At 46.2% G+C, this 25453-nt stretch overlaps 1 protein-coding gene across 2 annotated transcripts in view; it reads left to right on the top strand.

Moving 5' to 3' along the window:
* Positions 1-7227: 7227 nt before the first annotated feature.
* LMO1 (LIM domain only 1) overlaps positions 7228-25453 on the top strand; it is an 85510-nt gene continuing 67284 nt past the window's right edge. Inside the window, exon 1 of one of the 2 annotated variants that reach the window (XM_044270608.1) lies at positions 7228-7476. In XM_044270608.1, coding sequence (XP_044126543.1) covers positions 7455-7476 — 22 coding nt within the window. In that variant the 5' untranslated portion in view covers positions 7228-7454. Of the gene's footprint in view, positions 7477-22430; positions 22570-25453 lie in introns of those variants that run through there. The other variant, XM_044270607.1, reaches the window with a different exon arrangement.

Below are 25453 nucleotides of genomic sequence, written 5' to 3'. Positions count from 1 at the left end.
TCCCATGCTGCTTCTGCTGCCACTACTATTGCGGCCAATGCCTCATATTACCCCACTCTTTCCACATCCACACTACGCTGCTGCTGCTCCCAATTAAAAGGGAGACCTTTTCCAGGCTTGCTCAGAACAAGCTGCTGTTTCTTTTGACAATTAACACTTGTGTGTATAATAACGGTCATTCTGCCCCCTTAACACATCATTTTTGGATGCTGGTGCAGAATAAGCCACTTCTGACAATTATCACTTGTGGTAGAACAGCATAAAGCAGGAGGAATGGGATAAAATCAGAGAGAATTTCAGAGAATGGGGAGGAATGAGATCTGGAGTTTGTATGTTCTCCCCGTGTTTGCGTGGGTTTCCTCAGGGTTCTCCGGTTTCCTCCCACACTCCAAAGACAGACTGATAGGGACCTTAGATTGTGAGCCCCATTGGGGACAGTTGGATGATAATGTCTGTAAAGCGCTGCGGAATTAGTAGCGCTATATAAGTGTATATAATAAATAAATAAATAAATATGATAGGAGAGGATGGGGATAGAACAAAATCTAATTGGAGGCAATGGCTGAGAACAGTAGAGGTTGGCGGCCATTAGAGAACGGTGTGTAATGGGAGATTATGACGGGGAATGGGACATAATGGGAGAGAAAGAGATGGACTGGGAGGTAAAGGGAAAGGGATATTAATGCCCATTGTGCCCCTTCATAGTAGTAATGCCCATTGTGCTCTCCTTACAGTAGTAATGCCCATTGTCCCCCCTTCACAGTAGTAATGCCCATTGTGTCCCTTCATAATAATGGCCATTGCACCCCCTTCATAGTAGTAATGCCCTCTGTACCCCCCTCATAGTAATAATGTCCATTGTGCCACCTTCATAATAGTAATGCCCATTGTGCCGCCTTCACAGTAGTAATGCCCATTTTGCCCCCTTCACAGTAGTAATGGCCATTTTGCCCCTTCATAGTAGTAATGCCCTCTGTGCCCCCTTCATAGTAGTAATTCCCTCTGTGCCCCCTTCATAGTAATAATGCCCATTGTGTCCCCATCATATTAATAATGCCCATGTGCCCCCTTCGTATTAGTAATGCCCATTGTGCCCCCTTCACAGTAGTAATGCCCATTGTGTCCCTTCATAGTAATAATGTCCATTGCACCCCCTTCATAGCGGTAATGCCCTCTGTACCCCCCTCATAGTAATAATGCCCATTGTGCCACCTTCATAGTAGAAATGTCCTCTGTGCCCCCATCATAGTAATAATGCCCATTGTGCCCCCTTCATATTAGTAATGCCTATTGCACCCTCTTCATAGTAGTAATGCCCTCAGTGACTACTGACCTTGTCCCGTTCCTGAAGATCACATCCAGCTCTCTCCTGCAGACACACATCACTCCGCATCCCTGTGTGGGAGGGGCTTAGGCAGATTCCCAGGCTGCAGGCTCCTCCCACACAGGCCAGCAACGCGATCTGTGTCTGCAGGCTGAATGGTGGAGCAGAAGGCTGGAGAAGGGAAGGAGCGCGGGCAGCAGCTCTGTATTGATGGCAGCGCTCATTGCTTCTGGGCTCTGGCACCCTCCTGACAGTGGGCACCGGGGGCAGATCACTACCCCCCTTCCCCTTAGACATATAGTAGCAGGGAGCGGGCACAGCACATCTAGTCATAACTTGACTACTACCACTTCTACTGGCAATCCTCCTCCTACTACTATGATTACTCCTACACCTAATATTACTACTACTTCTACTCTCACTACTGCTATTACTACTACTTCTACATCATTTATAACTACTCTAACTACTACTACTCCAAACACTGCTATTAATATAACTCCTAATACTACTTCTATTATAACTACTACTAGTGCATATTATTACTACTACTTCTATTACCACTCCTTCTACTCCCACCATATTTACTACTACTACACCTACTATTACTCCTCTACTACTATAACTACTACACCTACAAATGCTATTACCCCAACTACTTTAACTCTCACTACTGCTATTACTATTGTTCCTACTACTACATCAATTATATTACTACTCCCAACACTGCTACTTCTGTTCCCACTATTACTCCAACTGAATATTACTATCACTGCTATTACTAATACTACTATACTCCTCCTATGATTACTCTTTCTTCTCCTGCCTCTACTACTAATAGTAATAATTGTATGCTTTCCCTCTCAACCTTATCTTTAGGCCTCTTGCTCACGACCGTATGTATTTTGCAGTCCACAAAAAATGGAACCGCAAAAAATATGGATGACATCCGCGTGCATTCCGTATTTTGCGGAACAGCTGGCCCTCCATAGAACAGTCCTATCCTTGTCCGTAATGCAGACAAGAACAGGACAAGTTCTATCTTTTAGCGGAATGGATATACGGAAATACGGAAATGGAATGCACGCGGAGCACCTTCTCTTTTTTTTTGCGAACCCATTGAAATGAATGGTTTCGCATACGTTCCGCAAAAAAAAAATGGAACAGAAACGGAATGAAAATGGTAAACTTATTTTTCCCATCCACTGACAGCAAGCAGAGATCTTGATAATGGTTAGGAACGGATGAACAATTTTTAACAGTAGCTTGTGATTATTTACAGCGACGTCCTCAGTTGCGCTTACTGTGAATCCATACGTCCTGGCGATCGCACCGCGCCAACAAGCGGCATCCACGTCCTCCCCTCGGCTTGGCAGCCAGAGCGCCAGCTGTCCCCGTCACTTCTCTCACACAAGGTGCACTTTGAAGATAATACTCGCCATTGCCAAAAGTGCGACTTCTCTGCTGTCAGCCTCTGTGCGGTAAATCCAGGCGCCCGGATTAAGAAAAATTACTGGGGATTCGAGATTCGTAAGCACAAAACAAAAGGCAAAAATTCAATGCAGCGCAGCGATCCCCGAGCAGAGGAAGAAGAGAACAAAAGCAAAAGTGCGCGGGATGAGCAGCACAAAGCCAGCGCGGAGTCAGAGCGCCCCTCGGATTACCGGAGGAGGACGCTCAGCCCCAGGGGACGCCCCAGCTTCTCCAAGTCCTCAGTGTCACCTTAGCTTTCATTATGTCATGGACTATGGGAATTAGAGAGCAGCGCACAACCGCATCCTGAGAGACAGAGAGCGACAGAGAAATAGAGAGACAGAGAGAAATAGAGAGACAGAGAGAAATAGAGAGACAGAGAGAGATAGAGAGACAGAGAGAAATAGAGAGAGACAGAGAGAAATAGAGAGATAGAGAGACAGAGAGAAATAGAGAGAGACAGAGAGAAATAGAGAGAGACAGAGAGAAATAGAGAGACAGAGAGAAATAGAGAGAGAGACAGAGAGAAATAGAGAGAGACAGAGAGAAATAGAGAGACAGAGAGAAATAGAGAGAGACAGAGTAATAGAGAGACAGAGAGAAATAGAGAGAGACAGAGAGAAATAGAGAGAGACAGAGAGAGACAGAGAGAAATAGAGAGCGACAGAGAGAAATAGAGAGACAGAGAGAAATAGAGAGCGAGACAGAGAGAAATAGAGAGACAGAGAGAGATAGAGAGACAGAGAGAAATAGAGAGCGACAGAGAAATAGAGAGAGACAGAGAGAAATAGAGAGAGACAGAGAGAAATAGAGAGACAGAGAGAAATAGAGAGACAGAGAAATAGAGAGACAGAGAGAAATAGAGAGACAGAGAAATAGAGAGACATAGAGAGACAGAGAGAGATAGAGAGACAGAGAGAAATAGAGAGAGACAGAGAGAAATAGAGAGATAGAGAGACAGAGAGAAATAGAGAGAGACAGAGAGAAATAGAGAGACAGAGAGAAATAGAGAGAGACAGAGAGAAATAGAGAGACAGAGAGAAATAGAGAGAGACAGAGAGAAATAGAGAGACAGAGAGAAATAGAGAGAGACAGAGTAATAGAGAGACAGAGAGAAATAGAGAGAGACAGAGAGAAATAGAGAGAGACAGAGAGAAATAGAGAGCGACAGAGAGAAATAGAGAGACAGAGAGAAATAGAGAGCGAGACAGAGAGAAATAGAGAGACAGAGAGAGATAGAGAGACAGAGAGAAATAGAGAGCGACAGAGAAATAGAGAGAGACAGAGAGAAATAGAGACAGAGAGAAATAGAGAGACAGAGAGAAATAGAGAGACAGGGAGAAATAAAGAGCGGGACAGAGAGAAATAGAGAGACAGGGAGAAATAAAGAGCGGGACAGAGAGAAATAGAGAGCGACAGAGAAATAGAGAGACAGAGAAATAGAGACAGAGAGCGACAGAGAGAAATAGAGAGCGACAGAGAGAAATAGAGAGAGACAGAGAGAAATAGAGAGACAGAGAGAAATAGAGAGACAGAGAGAAATAGAGAGCGAGACAGAGAGAGATAGAGAGCGAGACAGAAAAGGAGAACTACAGAGACAGAGAAATACAGAGCGATAGAAAGGGAGTAAGAAATAGAGAGCAGCGTACAACCGCATCCTGAGAGACAGAGAGAAATAGAGAGAGACAGAGAGAAATAGAGAGCAACAGAAAGAAATAGAGAGCAGCGTACAACCGCATCCTGAGAGACAGAGAGAAATAGAGAGAGACAGAGAGAAATAGAGAGCAACAGAAAGAAATAGAGAGCAGCGTACAACCGCATCCTGAGAGATAGAGAGCGACAGAAAGAAATAGAGAGCAACAGAGAGAAAAAGAGAGAGATAGAGACAGAGAAAGTGAGAGAGCAAGAAATAGAGAGACAAATAGAGAGAATGAGAAAAAGAGAGAGCCAGAAACAGATATATATACAGTATAGAGAGAGAAATAGACAGATAAATGGAGAGACATTGAAATAGAGAGACAGAGTGGGAGATGGAGAGAGCGAAAAAGAGAAAAAGAAAAAGAGATACACAGAGAGCAAGAGACAGAGCGAGAAACAGAGAGAGAAAGCATGAAATAAAAAGAGAGTGAGAGACAGAGAGAGAACTAGAGAGCTGGAGCTCAGATTGCATCAGTCTGTGACACTGGAGATTTGCAATCACTTCCATTACTGAGGGCGGCAGAGGGGATCACCGGCCCTTGCTCAGGGGCCACGGGCCCTCCTGCCTCACAGGACGCAGTCATCCTTGACCTGTAATAACTGCAGCCTGATGTCATAACTCTGGGAGCGCCATCCTTGTGCCCATGACTGTGCCATTGTAACAGCTGATACTCTGTGATGTCATCACATGCCCCAGTGATGTCACTGCCCCAGGAGCACCTTTCCTGGGCTTAGGCTCAAGCAGCCCCTTCTGCATAAGGGGCAGTGTTATAGAGCAGCCCAGATCTCAGCTTCCTCCTCCTGTATAAGAGGAAGTGTCATAGAGGAGCCCGGATCTCAGCTTCCTCCTCCTGTGTAAGAGGAAGTATCATAGAGGAGCACAGATCTCAGCCTGTGTAAGAGGAAGTATCATAGAGGAGCACAGATCTCAGCTTTCTTCTCCTGTATAACAGGAAGAGTCATAGAGGAGCCCTGATCTCAGCTTCCTCCTCCTGTATTAGAGGAAGTGTCATAGAGGAGCCCAAATCTCAGTTTCCTCTTCCTGTATAAGGGGCAGTGTCATAGAAGAGCCCAGATCTCAGCTTCATCCTCCTGTATAAGGGGCAGTGTCATACAGGAGCCCTGATCTCAGCTTCCTCCTCCTGTATAAGAGTCAGTGTCATAGAAGAGCCCAGATCTCAGCTTCCTCCTCGTGTATAAGGGGCAGTGTAATACAGGAGACTAGATCTCAGCTTCCTCCTCCTGTAAAGGGAGCCCAGATCTCAGCTTCCTCCTCCTGTATAAGAGCCAGTGTCATAGAGGAGCCCTGATCTCAGGTTCCTCCTCCTGTATAAGGGGCAGTGTCATATAGGAACCCTGATCTCAGCTTCCTCCTCCTGTATAAGAGTCAGTGTCATAGAAGAGCCCAGATCTCAGCTTCCTCCTCCTGTAAGAGGGCAGTGTAATACAGGAGACTAGATCTCAGCTTCCTCCTCCTGTAAAGGGAGCCCAGATCTCAGCTTCCTCCTCCTGTATAAGAGCCAGTGTCATAGAGGAGCCCAGATCTCAGCTTCCTTCTGCTGTATAAAAGGCAGTGTCATACAGGAGCCCAGATCTCAGCTTCCTCCTCCTGTATAAGGGGCAGTGTCATACAGGAGCCCAGATCTCAGCTTCCTCCTCCTGTATAAGGGGCAGTGTCATACAGGAGCCCAGATCTCAGCTTCCTCCTCCTGTATAAGAGGCAGTGTCATACAGGAGCCCAGATCTCAGCTTCATATTCCTATATAATGGGCAGTGTCATCCAGGAGCCCAGATCTCAGCTTCCTCCTCCTGTATAAGAGGCAGTGTCATCCAGGAGCCTAGATCTCAGCTTCATTTTCCTGTATAAGGGGCAGTGTCATACAGGAGCCCAGATCTCAGCTTCCTCCTCCTGTATAAGAGGCAGTGTCATACAGGAGCCCAGATCTCAGCTTCTTTCTGCCCTGGGGTAATTAGTGTCCTTGCAGTTAAATAATCCTCAGACCCGGAGCTCAGCCAATTATGTTTGTGTATTGAATAATTGATTCCGAGGAGGGGGGGGGGAATAATCAGATCCCGGGATAATGAAGTGATTTAATTAACGAGGATCTGAGGGTCTCTGGGAGGAAAAGCATTTCTCCGGCAGCAGCCGAACCAGCAGCACAGATAGCAGGACAAGCAGAACCAGCAGCACAGATAGCAGAACCAGCAGCACATATAGCAGAACAAGCAGAACCAGCAGCACAGGCAGCAGAACAAGCAGAACCAGTCGAAGAACCAGCAGCACAGGCAGCAGAACCAGCAGCAAAGATAGCAGAACCAGCAGCACATATAGCAGAACAAACAGAACCAGCAGCACAGGCAGCAGAACCAGCCGAAGAACCAGCAGCACAGGCAGCAGAACCAGCAGCACAGGCAGCAGAACCAGCAGCACAGATAGCAGAACAAGCAGCACAGATAGCAGAACCAGCAGCACAGATAGCAGAACAAGCAGAAGAACAAGCAGCACAGGCAGCACAACCAGCAGCAGAACAAGCAGCATAGTTAGCAGAACCAGCAGCACAGGCAGCAGAACCAGCAGAAGAACAAGCAGCACAGATAGCAGGACAAGCAGAACCAGCAGCAGAACCAGCAGCACAGGCAGCAAAACCAGCAGAACAAGCAGCACAGATAGCTGGACAAGCAGAACCAGCAGCACAGGCAGCAGCAGCAGAACCAGCAGCAGCAGAACCAGCAGCACAGTCTCCGGGAGATCATTTACTATTATTGCTCCTCAGAATATAATTTCAGACTTCGGGGCCCCCAGCAGCGGCTCCTCACATGACAGGGGGGCCCCGGGGGCTGTAGTTTCCGCGGCGGAGGGGCGGTCTGTGGATGTGATCCGGCTCGGTCTTCTCTCCTCTCCGTGTTGGAGGCTCCCGGTGACGGCGGAGCGGCCGGGCTCCCTGCAGCCCCCGGGGGGATGGTGCTGGACAAGGAGGACGGTGAGTGCACGGACACTTCTTCCTATTACCGGTGCGGGGGCTGTGCGTATGGGGTGGCTCTGTACCCGGCTCCGTACTATCTCTGCTGACTGCTCCCCTCTGGTCCCCGCTGTCTCTGCTCACCTCTCTGTTCCCTTCTCTTTTTGCAGCCTGGCTGCTCACCTCTTCACAGCGGTCTGTACTCCAAAATGTTCCCTACTTTTTCATCACTTTGCTCTGCACCCTGCTGTGCACCCCACCCAGCTCTCTACTCTCTCTGCGCTCAATTCTTCCCCCTGCTGTGCACCCCTTTTTGTACTTCTCTGTGCACCCCTGTCTGTACTTCTCTGCGCACCCCTCTCTGCACCCTGCTGCGCACCCTGCTCTGCACCCCTTTTTGCACTTGTCTGTGCACCCCTGTCTGTACTTCTCTGAGTTGCCCTCTCTACACCCTGCTACACACCCCTCTCTGCACCCTGCTGTGCACCCCTTTTTGCACTTCTCTGTGCACCCCTGTCTGTACTTTTCTGTTGCCCTCTCTGTACCCTGCTGTGCACCACTTTTTGTACTTCTCTGTGTTCCCCTCTCTGCACCCCTCTCTGCACCCCTCTCTGCACCCTCCTGCGCACCCCTCTCAGTACACCTCTCTGCATCCTCCTGTGCACCCCTCTCCATACACCTCTCTGCACCCTCCTGTGCACCCCTCTCCACACACCTCTCTGCACCCTCCTGTGCACCCCTCTCTGCACCCTCCTGCGCACCCCTCTCCGTACACCTCTTTGCACCCTCCTGTGCACCCCTCTCCATACACCTCTCTGCACCCTCCTGTGCACCCCTCTCCATACACTTCTCTGCACCCTCCTGCGCACCCCTCTCCATACACCTCTCTGCACCCTCCTGCGCACCCCTCTCCATACACCTCTCTGCACCCTCCTGCGCACCCCTCTCCGTACACCTCTCTGCACCCTCCTGCGCACCCCTCTCCGTACACCTCTCTGCACCCTCCTGTGCACCCCTCTCCGTACACCTCTCTGCACCCTCCTGCGCACCCCTCTCCGTACACCTCTCTGCACCCTCCTGCGCACCCCTCTCCGTACACCTCTCTGCACCCTCCTGCGCACCCCTCTCCATACACCTCTCTCCACCCTCCTGCGCACCCCTCTCCGTACACCTCTCTCCACCCTCCTGCGCACCCCTCTCCGTACACCTCTCTGCACCCTCCTGCGCACCCCTCTCCGTACACCTCTCTCCACCCTCCTGCGCACCCCTCTCCATACACCTCTCTGCACCCTCCTGCGCACCCCTCTCCATACACCTCTCTGCACCCTCCTGCGCACCCCTCTCCGTACACCTCTCTGCACCCTCCTGCGCACCCCTCTCCGTACACCTCTCTGCACCCTCCTGCGCACCCCTCTCCGTACACCTCTCTGCACCCTCCTGCGCACCCCTCTCCGTACACCTCTCTGCACCCTCCTGTGCACCCCTCTCCGTACACCTCTCTGCACCCTCCTGTGCACCCCTCTCCGTACACCTCTCTGCACCCTCCTGCGCACCCATACACCTCTCTGCACCCTCCTGCGCACCCCTCTCTTACTTCCCTAGCCTTGCACAGATGGCGGTGCTGTGATTGCTGCGGGCTCCTTCGCTCTCTCATCTCTGGGTTTTTTGGGCTCATTGATTCCCGGTGTCTGCAGATTCCTCCTATTAATAGACTGGAGCAGGAGGCATCAGACGCCGCTGAGGGAGAAATCCTTGGGCTGTAGCGGAACTAATTTACTTTTCAAATGAGACATGTGAAGGACGGGAAGCAAGTTTGGGGTTGTCGGCAGATCTCGTCTGGCTGCAGGGACTGGGAAGGGCCGAGGGGGGGCAGACGATTCTCAGGGAAAGATGCAAATTATTTCTTAATTGAAGAATAGGAAATTTTGCAAAGGTTGAAAATCCAGGGTTGAAGGAGGCGACAATGAGACAGAATGGGCGACGTTGTGTGGAGAGTCATGGCTTGTGCACAACCGGACATCCATTCTCACGATGAGCTGTGCGCCTGACACTAGGTTTACTGTAGTCAGATATTAGGGGACCTGCGGACAGGGAAGGGTTAATGGAGTTGAGTCATTAGTTATTGGCCTTAGTTTGTCATCACCCTCATCATCCTCACCACATTACGAGCTGTGTACTTGCAGACGCTGGGTTTACGGTAGTCAGATATTAGGGACCTGCAGGCAGGGAAGGGTTAATGGAGTTGCCGGTTCCTCGGTTTCGGCCTCGGCAGCTGGTGAGGGGCATTTCACCTTTCAGGATCAGTGTCAGCGCCAGCACTTTACTTAAAATCTTTCCAATCCATCTCCAAAAGAGGCTTCTGTGGCTGCAGCCGTCGCTTTTAATAGCCGGCCAGATGTCTGACATTGATCTCCTGTTAAAAAGGTGCAATTATCGGAGAGTAGAGAGCGGCGGCTTCAGATCTGAGAGGGTCGTTATTTGCACTTTAGGATAAGACGGGGGCAGGTGTCTCCAAGACGACAAATGCACGAGAAGGATGAGCTGTGCGCCTGGTGATGGAGTGTGCACCGTGTGCTACATCAGGGGGAGCAGGGGGTACGGTGCTTCTGTCAGGGAGTGTTTCGCCCCCTCCAGCGGCTCGCTATAAGTTCTGGAGATGGTCCTTCCAGTTCTACTGTTTTCCAAAGTCCAGAACTGGACAGAGAAACTTGATCCAAGAACTGTGTAGAACTATATGTAACGGTGTGGGACTGTATGTAACGGTGTGGGACTGTATGTAACGGTGTGGGACTGTATGTAACGGTGTGGGACTGTATGTAACGGTGTGGGACTGTATGTAACGGTGTGGGACTGTATGTAACGGTGTGGGACTGTATGTAACAGTGTGGGACTGTATGTAACGGTGTGGGACTGTATGTAACGGTGTGGGACTGTATGTAACGGTGTGGGACTGTATGTAACAGTGTGGGACTGTATGTAACGGTGCGAGACTATAAGTGACAGTGTGGGTCTATAAGTAACAGTGTGGGACTGTATGTAACAGTGTGGGACTATAAGTAACAGTGTGGGACTGTATGTAACGGTGTGGGTCTATAAGTAACAGTGTGGGACTGTATGTAACAGTGTGGGACTATAAGTAACAGTGTGGGACTGTATGTAACAGTGTGGGACTATAAGTAACAGTGTGGGACTGTATGTAACGGTGTGGGTCTATAAGTAACAGTGTGGGACTGTATGTAACGGTGTGGGACTGTATGTAACGGTGTGGGACTGTATGTAACGGTGTGGGACTGTATGTAACGGTGTGGGACTGTATGTAACGGTGTGGGACTGTATGTAACGGTGTGGGACTGTATGTAACGGTGTGGGACTGTATGTAACGGTGTGGGACTGTATGTAACGGTGTGGAACTGTATGTAACGGTGTGGGACTGTATGTAACGGTTTGGGACTGTATGTAACGGTGTGGGACTGTATGTAACGGTTTGGGACTGTATGTAACGGTGTGGGACTGTATGTAACATTGTGGGACTGTATGTAACGGTGCGAGACTATAACTAACGGTGTGGGACTGTATGTAACGGTGCAAGACTATATGTAACTGTGTGGGACTATAAGTAACTGTGGGACTATATGTAACAGTGAGAGACTATAAGTAACTGTGGGACTGTATGTAACATTTTGGGACTGTATGTAACATTGTGGGACTGTATGTAACATTGTGGGACTGTATGTAACAGTGTGGAACTGTATGTAACGGTGTGGGTCTATAAGTAACAGTGTGGGACTGTATGTAACAGTGTGGGACTGTATGTAACAGTGTGGGACTATAAGTAACAGTGTGGGACTGTATGTAACAGTGTGGGACTATAAGTAACAGTGTGGGACTATAAGTAACAGTGTGGGACTATAAGTAACAGTGTGGGACTGTATGTAACAGTGTGGGACTGTATGTAACAGTTTGGGACTATAAGTAACAGTGTGGGACTGTATGTAACAGTGTGGGACTATAAGTAACAGTGTGGGACTATAAGTAACAGTGTGGGACTATAAGTAACAGTGTGGGACTATAAGTAACAGTGTGGGACTATAAGTAACAGTGTGGGACTGTATGTAACAGTGTGGGACTGTATGTAACGGTGTGGGTCTATAAGTAACAGTGTGGGACTGTATGTATTGGTGTGGGTCTATAAGTAACAGTGTGGGACTGTATGTATTGGTGTGGGACTGTATGTATTGGTGTGGGACTGTATGTAACGGTGTGGGACTGTATGTAACAGTGTGGGACTGTATGTAACAGTGCGGGACTATATGTAAAGGTGCAAGACCATATGTAATGCTGTGGGACTGTATGAATATACGTAACAATATGACACTATGTATAACATGAGGCTATATACATATATATGACCCTACGTACGTGTAATATGAGGTATATTATGTGTATCTATCTATAACTTTGCAAGACTGCATATAACATGAGACTATATATAATCTAGGTGGGACTATGGGGGGCGTTTATTACAGGCAGCGTTTTACGCACCCACCTTTATCCGTCTCCCGCAGGTGTCAGATACACCACAGTTATTTACAGCTGTACAACTCTATAGGGGCCGTCCGAGCACCGGACCCGAGCCTCGGCCAGGAAGTGGCTGGTGTGCATCTTGGTTATGGTTTGTCAGTCTTCTGATGTGAATTATAATGTCTGAGTCCCACGCCGCCCACTTTCTGCCTCGTGACGCCCACTCCATTAGTTTAAGTCGCTCCAAAATGTGTGAAGTGGAGGGACTGACATTTCCTCTCTCTCTCTCTCTCTCTCTCTCTCTCTCTCTATCTATCTATATATATATATATATATATATATATATATGTGTGTGTGTGTCAGATTCTATATAACGTGACAAGGATATTATGTAGGACATTATGAAACTGGTGTAATGTAGAACTGGCTTAGTTGCAACCAGTCCAATTCCACATTTTATTTTTGACAGCTCCTTTGGAAAATGAATTGTGGAATCTGATTGGATGCTATAGGCAACTAAACCAGTTCTACTTCATAATGGTCTCCATTACTTCCAGGGGATGCAGGTAGTGGGCCCGGAATGCATGTTGGTACCTGCATCCCCTTGAAGTAATGGAGGCCATTATGGCACCAAAAATGGTAAAAGGCAGAGTGGACCCAGCATGCATGTGGAACCAACACTTTCTGAACTTTATGGCGGCCATTATGGTGCATAACAGGTAGTATTTGGTGTTAGGTTCCCGTCTTACAGAGATCGCCTTGACGTTTGGCAGACGGGCCGAAATGGTTTTGTACAAGCATCTCACTTGATAAATAAGCGTAGCATTAGCACTATAATATTTTTTGTGACTATGGCATTATTGTACTTTATCTGGTTCTAGCCATGGCAGCGTGCACCTGCGCATTGGGATGTGCTGACTAACCCCCCTTTTGTTTTTGCAGAAGACTATATGTAACATTGTGGGACTGTACATAGTGACTGTAGACTAAATGTAACTTTGTGGGACTGTATACAGTGACAGTAGACTGTATGTAACATTGTGGGACTGTATATAATGACTGTAGACTGTATGTAACATTGTGGGACTGTATATAATGACAGTAGACTGTATGTAACATTGTAGGGCTGTATATAGTGACAGTAGACTGTATGTAACATTGTGGGACTGTATATAGTGACTGTAGACTGTATGTAACATTTTAGGACTGTATATAGTGACAGTAGACTATATGTAACATTGTGGGACTGTATATAGTGACAGTAGACTGTATGTAACATTGTAGGGCTGTATATAGTGACTGTAGACTATATGTAACATTGTGGGACTGTATATAGTGACTGTAGACTGTATGTAACATTGTAGGGCTGTATATAGTGACTGTAGACTGTATGTAACATTGTAGGGCTGTATATAGTGACAGTAGACTGTATGTAACATTGTAGGGCTGTATATAGTGACTGTAGACTATATGTAACATTGTGGGACTGTATATAGTGACTGTAGACTGTATGTAACATTGTGGGACTGTATATAGTGACTGTAGACTGTATGTGACATTGTGGGACTGTATATAGTGACTGTAGACTATGTGTAACATTGTGGGACTGTATATAGTGACTGTAGACTGTATGTAACATTGTAGGGCTGTATATAGTGACTGTAGACTGTATGTGACATTGTGGGACTGTATATAGTGACTGTAGACTGTATGTAACATTGTGGCACTGTATATAATGACAGTAGACTGTATGTAACATTGTGGGACTGTATATAGTGACTGTAGACTGTATGTAACATTGTAGGGCTGTATATAGTGACTGTAGACTGTATGTGACATTGTGGGACTGTATATAGTGACTGTAGACTGTATGTAACATTGTGGGACTGTATATAGTGACTGTAGACTGTATGTAACATTGTGGCACTGTATATAGTGACAGTAGACTGTATGTAACATTGTAGGGCTGTATATAGTGACTGTAGACTGTATGTAACATTTTAGGACTGTATATAGTGACAGTAGACTATATGTAACATTGTGGGACTGTATATAGTGACAGTAGACTGTATGTAACATTGTAGGGCTGTATATAGTGACTGTAGACTATATGTAACATTGTGGGACTGTATATAGTGACTGTAGACTATATGTAACATTGTGGGACTGTATATAGTGACAGTAGACTGTATGTAACATTGTAGGGCTGTATATAGTGACTGTAGACTGTATGTAACATTGTAGGGCTGTATATAATGACAGTAGACTGTATGTAACATTGTAGGGCTGTATATAGTGACTGTAGACTGTATGTAACATTGTGGGACTGTATATAGACATATATAAGGAGTAGTAATACACATATAATATACACCTCCATCATCAGAGCACAATGCTATAAAACAGGCACAGACATTATGAGGAAACTCCACAATAAACTTGACAGCGACAATCTCCCCAGACAGCCCTTGACCCAGGAGCTTACACTCTTATGATAGTGATGTTCATACATAGAAATCCCTGGCAGCTTTATAACAAATGGAGCCGATAATCACGACACTTCCAGGATCTCTGTTTCTGTCCTTTGGTCGGAGTGCCACCTGTGGTATTACTCCAGTCCATGACTCCAGGTGGAGTTCCCCTTGATTTCCAGTATCGGCCACACCTTCGCCCCGGCTCCATCTTGTCTGGCGGCGGCAGAGGTCACCTTGCTGCTCCATTATAGCTGGAGTGGACATGATTGCACCTCCACTAATGCCACTTTACATTCTGTGCCAATCTGTTCTTTCCGGTAATAAAAATTTATACAGACGGCGAATCCTGCATGGCGGCCGCGCTGGAAGTAATTGGAGATTCTGTTTTAAGTAGCATATTTTTCATTACGCCGCAATGAAATGACTTAAAAAGATTGCAGGCCGCGCTGATCAATACTCCTGTGCGTAACGCTTCCTTTAATCATGCAAAGTAAGTGACATTTTCAGTACGTGTAGCTGAGGGCTACGAGCGGAGGGCGCGCTGCCGTAGAGCCCGGAGCCCAGCAGGAGCTTCCCCAGCCAAGAGCAGAGCCGCACATCTGACGGTCAGCTCTTTCAAGACATCACAGTGAACTCGGAAAACTCAAAGCCAACAAGATGACTGGATGATGAGGGTTGTCACACTGGAAGATCTCATGAAAGGTGCAGGAGATGCTACCGATCGTCTACAAATATATAAAGGCCTAAAGGCCAAAGGATGAGACCCCCCCCCCCCCCCCCCCCTCTCACTCCCAGACCGGAACAGCCTGCGGGTACATGTGAAGCACAGCTGGAAGTAGTACTGCCCTATATGTCACCTGCAGTCCCATGTAACACACTGTTGGACTTTTAGCAATTCATATGTCTTGGCCACAGCAAACATGAGTCACACTGCAAACCCATTCCTTCCTGTATCAGCTCTGCTACACTGTGATGCTTGACACTGACACATCACACCCAGAATCGCCCTGTAGCCGTTCCCTAAAGCTTTAAAGAGTGATTTTTGTTTGAAGTTTTTGTCAAAAGTTAATTTTACAAGTGAATATGAGAAAATCAAGATAAATGCCTCTTTCTCCACTTATCAAACTCCTCTGTCTCCTGTGGTGATCACTCGCCCTCAATTTACAGCTAAAATCTGTCTACAGTGAATACAAGTTATAATCTAATGGATCTATCTAATATCTATCTAATATCTGTCTAATATCTATCTCATATCTATCTAATATCTGTCTCTTCTATCTATCTATCTCTCTATCTTATATCTATCTATCTCTCTATCTATCTCATATCTATCTAATATCTGTCTCTTCTATCTATCTATCTATCTATCTATCTCTCTATCTATCTATCTCATATCTATCTATCTATATATCTTATATCTATCTCATATCTATCTAATATCTGTCTCTTCTATCTATCTATCTCTCTATCTATCTATCTCATATCTATCTATCTCTCTATCTATCTATCTCATATCTATCTATCTATCTATCTATCTATCTATCTATCTTATATCTATCTATTATCTATCTATCTCATATCTATCTATCTCATATCTATCTATCTTATATCTATCTCATATCTATCTATCTATCTCATATCTATCTATCTATCTATCTATCTATCTATCTATCTCCTATCTATCTATCTATCTATCTATCTATCTATCTATCTATCTCCTATCTATCTATCTATCTATCTCATATCTATCTATCTCCTATCTATCTATCTATCTATCTATCTATCTATCTCATATCTATCTATCTAAAGCAATAATCTGGCAGCACTACATCCAACTTAAATAAAAAAGGATGCACGCCCGAAGGGACTAGACTATTGCCCAATACACAAAGTAGCAAACAGGCAGCACTCCAAAATCAGTAGAAAATGAAAAAAATGCTTTTATTCACCCAAGTGGATACACAACGTTTCGGCTCAACACTTCTCCAGCTTGAGAAAGGCTCTAGTGTTGAGCCGAAACGTTGTGTATCCACTTGGGTGAATAAAAGCATTTTTTTCATTTTCTACTGATTTTGGAGTGCTGCCTGTTTGCTACTCTATCTATCTACCCTGTATTTTATCTATCTCATATCTATCTGTCTATCCTGTCTGTCTATCCTGTCTGTCTATCCTGTCTGTCTCTTACGTCAGGTCAGGGATATAATATTTTTTGCTGCAATTTGTGTGCTCCGGATTCTCGTACCGGTCGCTGACACATCATTTCCCTTTAAATATTTTCTCTTATTTTCCTTTTATTAAAAATAAGAATCATTTTATGAAACTCACAGCCGAGCGGCGGGGGGGGGGGGGAGTGTTGGCGATCGGTGGGGAGCGGCGGGGATCGCGGGGGGGGGGGGGGAGTGTTGGCGATCGGTGGGGAGCGGCGGCCGCACTTTTGTTTGTTTGGTTCCAGCATAAAACCGAAATTGGCAGAATCCTTTTATTTTTGGGTAGAGTAATCTTTATGTGAAAATATTTGACTTATTACGATGCGTCATAAACCTGTCACTCGGCTTTATGTCAGACAGACGAGCGGCAACAACACGATTAGTTACATTTATAGAGCGAAACCACAGTGTGGGGTTAACCCCGTCACTGCCAGAGCCCGCGACGGAGGCGAAATCCCAATCCACTCCAGGAACATTGTAGAACATGGCAAGAGTGTTTGTTATTATATTGTTACTATTATTATTTTATTTATTTATTTATCTTTTCCGTTTATAACTCGTGTGATCTCAAGTTCTAACTATTTTTTTCCAATTTTTTTTTTTAATTTATTCCATCTGTTTAATTTCTCCTGCAGTTTTCTATAGAAATGACCCTGGAGCTCGTTATCGTGGGGTCTATGGCGGGAGATGATAATACATTAGATGATGATAAACACTTAAGTTGAAAGTAGCCCGGACCCTTTTCCCCTCTCCCCGACTCCTTTTGCCTCTGTAGGTTTCACTCCTGATTTTGGCTGATACTGAAGGGGCCAAGTTCTCTGAATCTTTGCATTATGTTTGAGACGTTTTGACATTGCAAGGAACCAACTTCTGAGACATTTTCACATGATGGGATTGTCACAGCCAAGGAGGGGACAGCAAATATTCATATCGTTTTTCAATGTGTGAATGTCAGTGAATGGAACCAGGGAGGATAGCCAGAAAAATCTGGTATATTTTATTTGCTATTTGTTGTTTTACATTTTCATATTTCTTAAATGTATTTACTTATTAGTAAATAATAACTATTTGGTTTTTTAAATGGTTTTCATATTAGAAATTGTGCATGGAAATTTGTGGCCTTAAAGGGAAAGTCCTGTCAAAAATTTACATGTACTTTTTCTTTATTTTTTGTGGCTATGCGAAACTTGAAAAAGTTTTTACTGTAGCAGACAATTCCCAGATCCAACAGCGTACTTTTCAGCTACACTGTGTAGACTGGGACAGGGTTAGCAGAGTCCTCTCATCTTATTATCATTATAGGGTAGGGTCAGAAGAGTCATCTTGTTTCATTAGAGGGTGGGGTCAGCAAAGTCATCTCGTTTTCATCCAAGGACAGAGTCACCAGAGTCGTTTCACAGTTATTAGAAGGCAGCAGTATCATCTCATGGACATTAGAGATCAGAGTCAGCAGAGTCATCTGATCTCTTTAGAGGGTAGGAACAGCAGAGTAATCTCATTTTCATTAGAGTGTGAAGTCAGCAGTCATCTCATTATCATTAGAGGGGGAAGTCAACAGTTATCGCTTTAGAGGGTGGTTTCAGCTGTCATCTCATCACTTAAGCACAGGGTCAGCAGAGTCATCTCATTATCATTATAGGGAGGGGTCAGCAGAGTCATGTCATTTGTTTATAGGGCAGGGTCAGCAGAGTCATCTCATCATTAGATCAGCAGAGTCATGTCATTTGTTTAGAGGGCAGGGTCGGCAGAGTCATCTCATTATCATTAGCGGGTGGGATCAGCAGTCATCTCATCATTAAAGCATAGTGTCAGCAGCGTCCTCTCATTTGATTAGAGGTGAGGTCAGCAGTCATCGCATTATCATTAGAGGTAGGGTCAGCATACACGGCGTTATGTGTCTCCATAATGGCCGCCACCAGGGAAGTTCTAAACTATAAATAGTATAATTCTCTTCTCTTCTTGTTTTTTTGGATTTTTTGCCTCACTAATTACCTGGTCAGTGTGTTGCCAGATGTTGTGCGCGCGCCGCCTCATACATTACGCTTGTCAGGAACGTCCCAGGAGATTCGTTAATAGGATGCAGCACCTAGAATTTGCTTTATGGAAAACAGCGACTAATTAACACTATGGGGGAATTTATCATGAGGGGAATATCTGCAGTCAGCTCTGCGCTGTCGCACTTTGTCGCATGTTGTTTGATGAATCGGCCCCATCCTTAAACCTTACACTTCTGTCTGGAGGAGCTGCTCCAGCTTTCCTATTCCGCCTCCTACTGCAGGCAGATCGTAACTTTGTAAAAGTGATAAATGTGAAGTGAATCTCATTAACGTAGCAGGCCACGCCCACTTCCACGCCCATATTTCAAAACCGGAGTGAGCGGTGGAAAAATGCAAAAACGTTGATAAGTCCAAAAAGTCACAAACTCCCCATTTTGCAACTTTTTGAACTTTTTAAAGCATGACAAATCAGGGCCTATATATCTATAGATGATGGCGGCCGCCAGTGGGGGCAGGGCTTACAGATGGCGAATAGTTCTACAACCGATCCTACAATAAGAGACTGTGGCCACAACCGCTCGGTGTAAATGGTGCCAGTGATTGGATACATTGTATCATCATCATGCACATATCCGTCCATTCCATCACTGCTAGCGGAGGAAGAGGAAACTAAAACGCATTTCCGATTCTCCTAATGAGATCAATGCAACAAGCATCTAAAATAAATTACACAGGAGCAAAAGTAGGACACAGCTATGCTCAGGGCTCCAGGTTGTATGATCAGAGGCTGAACACCTCCATACTTTACACTGCAGCTGTCAGCACATAGAGGGATGATTACATTATAGCAAGGATGGAAGATTGCACACTGGGTAGTGACTGATTCTGCAGCTCTTCTTCCATTGGATGGGAAACCCCTTTTAAAGGTTTAAATAGCATTTATCATGTAGAGAAAGTTACTACCAGGCACTTCCTAATGTATTGTGATTCTCCATGTTGCCTCCTTTGCTGGCCGGATTTATTTTTTCATCGCATTATACACGGCTCGTTTCCATGGTTACAGACCACCCTGCAATCCGGCAGCAGTGGCTGCGCTTGCAGACTATAGGAAAAAGCACTACCCTATGTGCGCTCCCACGGTCCTGGCCACCAGAGAAGCCGAGGCCTACGCTTTTTCCTATAGTGCGCAAGCACGACCACCGCTGATGGATAATCACAATACATTAGTAAGTGCCTTGTATTAACTTTCTCTACATCATTAATGCCACTTACTGAAGGTGAGAGGACCCCTTTAAGGCTAAATGATCAGGATTGCGTGTGGGAAATCCGCACCGTAGGTCATGTACATTGTATTCTATGAGAATTCTCGTGTACACAATGCAGATTTTTTTTTCTGTGTGGATTTTAAAATCTGCAGCAATTTATTTTATTTTTCCTGACCGGATTTTCTCCATTCACTTCAACGAGGAGAGAAAAATCCACATCAAATCTGCACCGACTGATGCGGATTGTCCACACGGATTTCCCTGCGAACACCTACGGATTTCAGTGCGCACATGAATCCTGAACGTGAGCATTTACCCGAACGCTTCTGATGGGGAACAAGTGCTAAAACAAAGCTGCATCGCCGAGGAGCTGTCAGTGGTGGCGACAGATGTATTATAGGGAGCGGCAGCGTTGATAGCCGCACGCAAACCTGTCGTATTATGTAGCGTCACCAATTCTTAGACTTTACACAATTTGCACCAAGTCAAACATTCGCTTTTACTGGGAAGGTCGAGTAATAGTCGAGGGGATCAGCGGCGGGAAAAGCGGGCGAAAACATAAGAAGGGAATTGCTCATAGTGCAATCCCCTAATATATACATGGTGGCTTCAGCAGGGAAGAAACGCGGCAGCAGATGTAAGGCGGTCCTGTCGGCAGCAGCACGGTGACGACAGACGAGACGTCTGCACTTAGACTTGGCGTTTCTAGTCCATTTCTGACTGTTCACATCTGAGGGTTTGCTACCGTGGAATCCATTCTAGATAATCCTGTCAGGAGAGCGTGCCAGGAGAGCGCGCCGCGTGCTGCTGTGCTTAGGTTCCCGAAGATTGTCTGCACCGGACACAACTGTAGCAAACCCTCAGCTGTGAAGCGTCTAAGGCGACTTTCACACTCGCGTTTCTATTTTCCGGTATTGAGATCCGTCATGTGGTCTCAATACCGGAAAAAAAAAACATTTCTGTTTTGTCCCCATTGATTGTCAATGTGGACAAAACGTAACTGAACAGAACGGAGTGCGCCAGAATGCATTCTGTTCCGTTTGGTTGTGTTCCTATGCGTGCTGCGGTTTTCTTTCTGTCATGGGATGGGGAGCAAGACGGATCCGTCATGACCCACAATGCAAGTCAATGGGGATGGATCTGTTATCTCTGACACAACAGAAAACGGATCCGTCCTCCATTGACTTTCAGTGGTGTTCATGACGGATCCGTCTTGGCTATGTTGCAGATAATAAAACCGGATCCGTTCATAATGGATGCAGATGGTTGTATTAGGCTGCTTTCACACTCGCGTCTGGTGCGGATCCGTCATGGATCTGCACAGACGGATCCGTTCATATAATACAACCATCTGCATCCGTTCAGAACGGATCCGTTTGTATAATCTGTAGCATAGCCATGACGGATCCGTCTTGAACACCATTGAAAGTCAATGGATGATGGATCAGTTTTCTATTGTGTCAGTGAAAACGGATCCGTCCCCATTGACTTACATTGTGTGCCAGGATCCGTTTGGCTGCAGGCAGCGTTTCGGTGTCCGCCTCTGGAGAGAGGAATGGAGATGGATCGGAGGTGAACTGACGCATTCTGAGCGGATCCTTTTCCATTCAGAATGCATTAGGGCCAAACTGATCCGTTTTGGACCGCTGAGCCCTAAACCGATCTCACAAACGGAAAGCCAAAAGCGTGAAAGTCAGTAACGGAAGCGTTTTTGCTGAACCCTGCCGGATCCAGCAAAAACGGAAGTGTGAAAGTCGCCTTGGGTCTGTGCAGGTGGAGACAAGGCTTTGCTGATGATGAGATTTTGGTGGTCGCCGGGATCGATACATTGAGGATAAAATGTTGCAATTCCTCCGATTTCTCATTTGCAGCTTTTTAGATCCATTATTCCGGCAACAAGTAGAGACAAGAAAACTGGAAACCTCATCATTAAGTAAATGCCCCCCCCCCCCCCGGCCAGGAGCGGGCTCGGCTTAGTAGCAATGGCGCTGTGGCGTCTGCAGGTGGCGCTGCGCAGCAGCCTTCAGCCCCCATTAAACCGTGTCAGTAGGATAAAGGCTCTATGGGAAGAGATTGGAATTTATTCAGTAGCACGAGTACAAAGCTGATAAATTGAGGCAGGAGCAGCGGCGGCGGCAGCACCCCCGCTCCGGCTCCGTTCTCTCTTCCTTTTTTTTCTCCCCCTTCCCCGTTTTTTCCTTTTCTTTGCTCGGTTGATTGCGTGTTTAGCTGCCGGGTGATCCAGGAAGGATCCAGCATTCACCGGGGACAGACACTTCCAAAGAAGCCGCCTCCGAGCTGCAGTTGCATTGAGACAGATGATTGTGGGCAGCGGAGGAGGGTCCTCGGCAGAGCCCTGATCTCGCCCGCAGTCTCCCTGCTGGTAAAGTGGGGCGCGATCGCTCTTGTAAAGTGCTTTCCTGAAGGATGTAATTCTCGCTGAGTGCCCTCTAGGTTAAAAGCTGGACAAGTTGGTAATCAGAGAGCCGGGGCTCGGCGGTGGCGGCGGCGGCGGACGCTCTGCTTGGCTGCCTGTGGTTTGTCTTTGCTGTTTTCCTGGGACTGGTTGAGTTGTGTCGGAGATTAAGCGCTGACCCCCGGGACGGACTCCTCTCGGCTCCTGAAATGATGGTGCTAGACAAGGAGGACGGTAGGTGGGCTGATGGCGACCTCTCCTCAATGCATTATAGATGTGCTTCAATATATATGCAAATGGGGCCGGGATAAATGTGTCTGCATGTGGCCGGCGAGCTCCATAACAATGGCTCCACTACGGCTGGAAGTTGTGGGGGTGACGGCCGAGCGCCGAGCGTCTCCGCCGGCTGCGGATGAACTGCTCCGAGGCCAGACGGGACATTTCCATTTTATATTTAGGAGGAGGAGACAGGGTTAATGAGCGAAGCACTGCACCCCCCAGACCTCCCACCATATGTCTGTAGTAAAGTTATATAGGGATCGCCAAGGTGATCATCACCCCCATCATCCCCATAGGAAGATAAATTTCTCAATAGAAGAGTACCAGAGATTAGAGAGTTACATGGAGAGCGGTGATTAGAGAGTTATATGGAGAGCGGAGATTAGAGAGTTATATGGAGAGCGGTGATTAGAGAGTTATATGGAGAGCGGTGATTAGAGAGTTATATGGAGAGCAGTGATTAGAGAGTTATATGGAGAGCGGTGATTAGAGAGTATTATAGAGAGCGGTGATTAGAGAGTAATATGGAGAGCAGTGATTAGAGAGTAATATGGAGAGCGGTGATTATAGTTATATGGAGAGCGGTGATTATAGTTATATGGAGAGCGGTGATTAGAGAGTTATATGGAGAGCAGTGATTATAGTTATATGGAGAGCGGTGATTAGAGAGTAATATGGAGAGCGGTGATTAGAGAGTTATATGGAGAGCGGTGATTAGAGAGTAATATGGAGAGGTGATTAGAGAGTTATATGGAGAGCAGTGATTAGAGAGTTATATGGAGAGCGGTGATTAGAGAGTTATATGGAGAGCGGTGATTAGAGAGTTACATGGAGAGCGGTGATTAGAGAGTTATATGGAGAGCGGTGATTAGAGAGTTATATGGAGAGCGGTGATTAGAGAGTTATATGGAGAGCGGTGATTAGAGAGTTATATGGAGAGCGGTGATTAGAGAGTTACATGGAGAGCGGTGATTAGAGAGTTATATGGAGAGCGGTGATTAGAGAGTTATATGGAGAGCGGTGATTAGAGAGTTATATGGAGAGCAGAGATTAAAGAGTAATATGGAGAGCGGTGATTAGAGAGTAATATGGAGAGCGGTGATTAGAGAGTAATATGGAGAGCGGTGATTAGAGAGTATTATAGAGAGCGGTGATTAGAGAGTTATATGGAGAGCAGTGATTAGAGAGGTATATGGAGAGCGGAGATTAGAGAGTAATATGGAGAGCGGTGATTAGGTATATGGAGAGGGTATTAGAGTATGGAGAGCGGTGATTAGAGAGTTATATGGAGAGCGGTGATTAGAGAGTTATATGGAGAGCGGAGATTAGAGAGTATTATGGAGAGCGTTGATTAGAGAGTAATATGGAGAGCGGTCATTAGAGAGTTATATGGAGAGCGGAGATTAGAGAGTTATATGGAGAGCGGTGATTAGAGAGTAATATGGAGAGCGGTGATTAGAGAGTAATATGGAGAGCGGTGATTAGAGAGTATTATGGAGAGCGGTCATTAGAGAGTTATATGGAGAGCGGAGATTAGAGAGTTATATGAAGAGCGGTGATTATAGTTATATGGATAGCGGAGATTAGAGAGTTATATGGAGAACGGAGATTAGAGAGTTATATGGAGAGCGGTGATTAGAGAGTATTATGGAGAGCGTTGATTAGAGAGTTATATGAGGAGCTATTATAAATGCTGACAAGGTGACACATATATCAGTACTATTCACACACAATGTATATTCTGGTACTGTGATCAGGACAGCGATTAACGGTAACGAGCGCAGAGATTGGAGGGGATCCTTGTGTCCCCACCTGTTATAGAAGTGTCAGGATCCAATGGTCATAAACGGAGAGTTATCAGTCATAAAACGACCGCCATCTATATGACTGTAATGCTCAAAGTATCCATCTGTCTGTGCAGCAATGGTGTATTATTAGTATATTGTCCCATGACATGTATTATATACAGCACTTTATATGATTTATTATAGGAGGTCAGCTGGAGAGAGGATGACTGTAGTACAAGAGAATACAGTCTATGGCCCCCTGTTATCAGCCATTTCAGGGGAGAGGATGACTGTAGGACAGGAGAATGCAGTCTATTGCCCCCTGTTATCAGCCATTTCAGGGCAGAGGACTGACTGTAGGACAGGAGAATACAGTCTATTGCCCCCTGTTATCAGCCATTTCAGGGCAGAGGATGACTGTAGGACAGGAGAATACAGTCTATTGCCCCCTGTTATCAGCCATTTCAGGGGAGAGGATGACTGTAGGACAGGAGAATACAGTCTATTGCCCCCTGTTATCAGCCATTTCAGAGGAGAGGATGACTGTAGGACAGGAGAATACAGTCTATTGCCCCCTGTTATCGGCCATTTCAGGGGAGAGGATGACTGTAGGACAGGAGAATACAGTCTATTGCCCCCTGTTATCAGCCATTTCAGGGGAGAGGATGACTGTAGGACAGGAGAATACAGTCTATTGCCCCCTGTTATCAGCCATTTCAGGGGGGAGGATGACTGTAGGACAGGAGAATACAGTCTATTGCCCCCTGTTATCAGCCATTTCAGGGGAGAGGATGACTGTAGGACAGGAGAATACAGTCTATTGCCCCCTGTTATCAGCCATTTCAGGGGAGAGGATGACTGTAGGACAGGAGAATACAGTCTATTGCCCCTGTTATCAGCCATTTCAGTGGAGAGGATGACTGTAGGACAGGAGAATACAGTCTATTGCCCCCTGTTATCAGCCATTTCAGTGGAGAGGATGACTGTAGGACAGGAGAATACAGTCTACTGCCCCCTGTTATCAGCCATTTCAGGGGAGAGGATGACTGTAG

The sequence above is a fragment of the Bufo gargarizans genome, chromosome 10, assembly GCF_014858855.1.
Source record: "Bufo gargarizans isolate SCDJY-AF-19 chromosome 10, ASM1485885v1, whole genome shotgun sequence".
Classification (NCBI taxonomy): Eukaryota; Metazoa; Chordata; class Amphibia; order Anura; family Bufonidae; genus Bufo; species Bufo gargarizans.
The sequence above is the reverse complement of the archived record's forward strand: the minus strand, read 5'-3'. Positions and strand labels throughout refer to the sequence as shown.